The 6,284-nt window shown below is 40.9% G+C and overlaps 1 protein-coding gene across 1 annotated transcript in view; it reads right to left on the reverse strand.

Annotated features, from left to right (window-relative positions):
• Positions 1 to 3,290: 3,290 nt before the first annotated feature.
• Positions 3,291 to 6,284, reverse strand: part of fitm2 (fat storage inducing transmembrane protein 2) — a 16,460-nt gene continuing 13,466 nt past the window's right edge. Inside the window, exon 2 of the mRNA XM_014022563.1 lies at positions 3,291 to 4,297. Coding sequence (XP_013878017.1) covers positions 3,688 to 4,297 — 610 coding nt within the window. The 3' untranslated portion in view covers positions 3,291 to 3,687. The remainder of the gene's footprint in view (positions 4,298 to 6,284) is intronic.

The following is a 6,284-nucleotide window of genomic DNA, read 5'->3' on the forward strand; positions in this document are numbered from 1 at the left end:
TCTAAAAATTAGTTCCACTAGCCCTAAAACACTAATTCACATATTTAGGTCCCCTAATTCTAAAGCACTAAAGCACTGAAAGTTTTAGCAAAAGCTRAAACTAAAGCACTAAAATAACCCAGTCAACCCAGGAACATTCTTCAACAGACAACATGAGTCACATGTTGCAATGTTACTCTCTTAATTCTTATCAATGACATTACACAGTTGTATTTATATTCATATATTGTCACCTGGTGGATCAGTGACACATATGAACAAAATGATTGGCAGCTTTCACCCTCAGTTGGTAACATTAACATTGATATATAGGCTTCTAAATTTAGCAAGTGCTAATCCACTGATGAATTTTAAAATTAGCAAAAGCCCTAAAGCACTAATCAGGAAATTAGTTCCCCTATTAGTGCTTTAGGGGAACTGTGCCCACCACTGGTCATAAGATGGTAAATTAAATGTAACTGGAGCTAAAACCAAATTATTGTTTTTTTTAAATATATTTACATGTTATGTTTTAACTGTGAACTTATTCTTCCAGTAAAAAGATGTGTAAATACACGTCCCAACGCATTTTAAGTCGTGAAACCAATCACTATCGCTGTGTCCAAAACAGCAGGCTGGGTCCTCAGAAGGCTGCATTAATCAGCTGCATACGTCACAGCGCCGCGACGAAGGACGTCCCAAACCGAAGACTCCTCCGATGTGGCCGACAAATACGTCCTTCCTTTGGCCCGAATCGAAGGACTAGTCTGATGGATCCTTCCCGGCCCAGCGTATCCCATAATGCATTGCGGCCTGACCAGAGATTTTTTTAATGCTAGTAATGGCGGACAAAGCGAGAGAAAATAATACGTTTTAAATAAAAACATGGCGATATAAAAATTTAAGTTTTTAGCGGTTGTAATTCTAATACTTTTATCATTTGTATAAATGTGTTTTTAAGTATTAATTTTGTCATAAAAAATGCGAAATAAACATGAACCTAAGCGGGTCAATTAGTTCTTCTCATGTTACCTTTAAGTTAATTTTATAGTTTTGTGATTTTAATAATGCTAATGTATTGATATTTTTYTATTTTTGATCTATTTTTGCATCTGTTTAGCATCGTCACAGTTTCTAGGTGACATGACGTACGCCGGGGTGGAGGGGAGGCTAGACCTTCCAAATTCACAGCCTCTTTTTTTCCGGTCTACCAAGGACCCGGCCCACCTCAACAGGGTAGTCTGGGTCCTCCGGAGGACCCGGCCGGTCRTTTTGTACACAGCCTATGGTGACAGGGTATGGTAATGGTCAGCAAACTTACATCAAGCTAAGGCTAGATCGTCTCATCTCACAGCAGCTTCATGCAGCCTAGCTGGACTGGAAGGACATGGCCAGCGTGGCCCAGGTGGGCTACATGCTCATGAGGATGCAGCCCATGAATTGAGACACAGCCAGAGTCTGAAGCAGGGATGTGGGGTYTTAGGCCCCGCCTACTCACCCACACACCATCAAGGTGTCACATGACCTTTTACACATCATGAGGAGGGAAGAGTCTCTGCAGTCACTAAGTGGGAGGTCTTGTTGAGTGGCAAGAGTTTGTCCAAGACATGATTGGTCTGTTTGACCTTAGTGGGAGGAGCCTGTTAAAGATGGGATTAGCCAGATTAACTATTTTGGGTGGGGTTTGAAGGAGCCAGCGGAAACGTCCAGAAAATGTCTGTATTTTTAAATATAAATAATAGTTTTATCACAACTTGAAAAAGGAAGGAGCTGCACAAAATCTGAACACCATCAATACAGCCCTAACCTGGAAAAAGATTACAACATATGAATATGATTTAATATTAGTCAGAACTTGAGACAGAAGGTGACCCATCAGCTGTTAACATTAGATCAGCTTTTTCCAGCTCACAGCTGACATTTCTTCTTTGATTCTCTATGCAAGTAGATTTTTGAAGAGCACACCTCATCATCCAGGAGAATAATATAATCTTTATTATAATTATATTAATAGTCTATGAGTGAAATGAACAAGGACTGGACTGAAAAACATCTCAAGTTGAAATATTTTGAAAATCATCCAGACAATAGGATTATTGCAGAAGAGCATTTTAAAGCTGAGGGAATCCTCTGGACTTTTGCACAGTTCTGCAGCTGATTCTCATGAAACAGCTGTTCAGTTTCAGGTTCTGTACACAGAGTAAACAGGAAGTGGCAGATCACTCTCAAAGTTTTAACTCGCTGATTAATAAATAGCACAAATGAAAACATCTAAACAAGCAAATGGACGTGCAGCAACAAACCCCCAGTTTTACTGCTTGGATTGGAAACCAGATTTAAAGATTGATGTGAGCACGAGTTTGTTTCTGCAGCACATCTGTCCTGCTCCAGCTGTTGTCTCACTGCACTCCTCCTGACCTCACTGAAGAAGACATGAAACCCTAGTGTTGACCTGTGACCATTAGATTTCACTAATATTTTGTAACTTTTTATTTTTTATATTTCTATATATATGCATTTATTTATGGTGCTTCTTATGATGTTTGTTCATAAGCCTTAATTTCTTCAGTTGCCATCGATGACAAATAAATAATGAAACCAAACAAGTGACTGAAATTTTTTTATTCAAGCAAAACTCAAAGATGTTTTAGTTTTAACGCCACACAGTCAACACAAAATACAACCAGCTTATTTAAATAACTACACAAATCTGAGTGTACAAACTTTACATCAGAATCCATTTGTTCTTAGTTGTTGCCAGAAACACAATTCAACAAACTGTGACTTTTGCAGAATTTTACCAGTTTGAACATAAAACTTTTTTATAGAAAGTTTCATCTGTATTTGATGCCTTTCTTATTAGTGCTATAAGAAATAATCATAGGTTTGTTCAGCAGCACAGCAGAGTTTAAATGTTCTGTCACATCAAACACATGCAGGTTAGTTTCGTTAGTAATCCTGAAGTGTGAACGTTTGTCTCTACGTGTCCCTGTGATGGACCTGGACCTGGACCTGGACCCGTCCCCTGCCTCACACAGTCACCCAGGAAGAAAAGAAGGAATAAATGTGGATAAATTCATGTAATGAGTATTTAAGGCCCTGACACATATGACGTTTTACACAACAAAGCAAACATATGAAATGTTTTCCCCCCACTAATAATAAGTTAGATATTTGATCATTTTGTTAGTGTTACAGTATGTACACACATTTTTAACAAAGAATACATAATATAATNAGATAAGATAAGATAAGATAAGATAAGATAAGATAAGATAAGATAAGATAAGATAAGATAAGATAAGATAAGATAAGATAAGATAGAACTTTATTGATCCATAAGAATGACTTTCTAATTAAATCTATTCTTTTATTTTAGTGGATCAGATAAGTGCTAAAACAGTCCAGGTGTTTGTTTCCTGTCAGTTTCCATCAAACCAAAGTAAAAACTGATGTTGGCCTCCCTGACCCGTCAGTCTGTCTGCAGCCCGTCCCTCAGGACAGCTGCTGAACACTGGAGGACACTATGGAGGACACTGTGGAGGGACACTGTGGAGGACACTGTGGAGGACACTGTGAAGGACACTGTGGAGGACACTATAGAGGACACTATAGAGGACATATCGAACAGAACTTGTCTGAGGAGGGAAGAACAGCTCTCAGTACCAGTTTGGACCCGGTTCTCTACAGCTGCAGAGGCTGGTGTTTTCAGGCGAGTTGTTTCTGTTCTTTAGTTTGGCGCTGAGGCGGGAGTCCAGGAGACAGCGGCTTCAGGTACCAGAACCGGTACGTCAGGTACCAGCCCAGCAGGCCACACAGGGTCCCCAGCAGCTTGTGGGACAGGTCGTGGAAGTACACGGAGGTGCAGAGGAACATCCAGAGCCACAGCAGCGTGATCAGGTTCAGGGCCACGTACAGCAGGCCCAGGGACGTCCTGGACAGTGGAGACAGAGCGGCAGTCCTCAGGGACGCCATCGGGGACGTCTCCTCCGCGATGAGGAGGGCCGAGTAGGTCAGGATGAAGGAGTGGCCCGAGACGTCATACCCGCTCCAGTGCAAACCGGCCCGTCTGCAGGCCTGTTTGCTGGGGAAGTCCAGGTTGGTGAGGAGCAAAGAGCTGCTCTCATAACAAGCTCCGGTGACATCCTCGATGTAGAAGAAGGTCTCTGTGCAGACGTACCACACAGCTGTCGCCACCGCCAGAGACAACGAGCGGCACGCCAGGAAGGACACGTTCCTGCTGAAGGACGAGTTGGACAGGAGGATGAAGGGCGTCAGCAGCAGCAGAGTCCAACCCCACGAGACTTTGACAAAATATCTGTCCACAAGAGAAAAACAGTCAAGTCAGCAGCTTTGTGTCTTCATCAGAGTCCAGGATAAGAAACTAGTTCTCTACAGACCCTGAGCTTCAATCTGCTGAGTCAGCAGCTGAGCATCAACAACTAACTGCTGCATTTGGGACAGCTCACTGTCTGTTAGCAAAATATCACATGAACTAGGGTTGGGCAATATTGGCAAAAAAATTAATCACGATTAATCGTGGTATTTAGCCGATAACGACTAATTTGACAATTAATCCCCTGGAGTCCCTGGACACCCTTATGTCCTGGTCACATGACCAATGTAGTGGGAAAGATTTGGTCTTCATTCAAAGCTGTTCCAAACTGTGTCAAAATTACAGACTTCAGGTTATAAATCAAATTTTAAATTGTGTTGATAGATAAATAAATTACATAACTTTTGTTTAAATGTTCATCATATTTGAAGCAGAGAGGAGCACCGAGCGGACTGACCGGGGAAATCTCCAGTCAGTCTGCCTGGTGGTATTAATCGTATTGATCATCAAGTGCCAAAAAATAATCGATTAATGTTTTTCTGACGATTAATTGCACACGATACGATTACGGCCAACCCTAACATGAACACATCTGAATGAAGCATTCATGAGATGATGTCTCATCAACTGTTGGAGCTAACCCAGTTCAAGATCAAGTGTCAACAATTCTGAATAATGTGGTTGTAGCTGAGAGTCCTTCACAACACAACCTGTGAGGTCTCACAGTAACAAACAACAGGTGATCAGGTTTGTTTTAGTGAACAGATCCTGCATTTAAATCTTCAGTTGGTCTATAGAAAAGTGGAACAGCTTTCATCTGAACTCCTTATTGTAACTCCACAAGCCCCAATTCCAGTTTGATAGAGGAGTTTACGGTTATATAGCTGCACAGAAACTTTGTTTTTACAAAGATAAGACAAGAGAAGTTCATCCAGCCTTACATGTTGGAGCCAGAGTCTGACCCAGAACCAGAGTCTGACCCAGAACCAGAGTCTGATCCAGAACCAGAGTCTGACCCAGAACCAGAGTCTGACCCAGAACCAGAGGAGAATGAAGACACCAAACTGTAGTTGGTCAAGTTCAGACCTTATTTAGTTCTGTCACAAATAATTTGATGTAATATTTCAGAAAACATCATGGAAAAGAGAGAACTGAACAGGTTGAAAAACCTGACTCATACAGATTATAAAGATATAAAAGCACCTCAAGAGACTGAAACAAACGTTTCTGCCTCAACAGACTCAAGTACACAACTAAAAGTATTTAACAGTTTAAAAGGTGGATTTTTAATCATATGTCTGCTTTTAGGATTTGATTAAATTGGCTACATTTCTCAACACAAGATGATTTCAGTCTGAAACTTGGGCAGGTGATAGAAATACATAACCTGGTAAAAACCAGACCCTGTCCTTCACTGTGCTTCGTACGAGGGTCTGGACTCGCTGCTACAGATGTGATTCTTGCTGGAGGCGTGGCCTCTGCTGAAGTTTAAAATGATTGGATCAGTTGGCTGCGACGTATGTGTGCCAGCTCCACTGTGAAGGAGGCTAAGCTAAGAAGCTAACTGGAAATCACGTGTGCTGTAAACAACCCTACTGACAGGAGAGAAGTACCAAGACTCTACCGAAGAAATCCTGTCAGTGGGAGAAATCCAGTGGAGGGAAACTAGAATTGAGTGGAAGTGGGTAGGAAGGCAAGGGCCAGGCTATGATTATATACCTGGAATAAAAATATTTTCTCCTACACTTAACGCAAAATATAACTAGATGAGAAAAACCTGACAAGGTTATTTGATCTACATATATTATTAAAATGAAACCAACAGAAATCTTCTTTAAACCAAAAATGAAAGCTTTTCATCTAAACATGTTCTGTAATAAACTTTACTTTTATTATTAAGAACCATAAACATCATCACATGTTGCAGATTATCAGCTGATCTCATGTATTCTACAGAAAATACTGAACT

Source organism: Austrofundulus limnaeus, unplaced genomic scaffold (assembly GCF_001266775.1).
Source record: "Austrofundulus limnaeus strain Quisiro unplaced genomic scaffold, Austrofundulus_limnaeus-1.0 Scaffold335, whole genome shotgun sequence".
Lineage (NCBI taxonomy): Eukaryota > Metazoa > Chordata > Actinopteri > Cyprinodontiformes > Rivulidae > Austrofundulus > Austrofundulus limnaeus.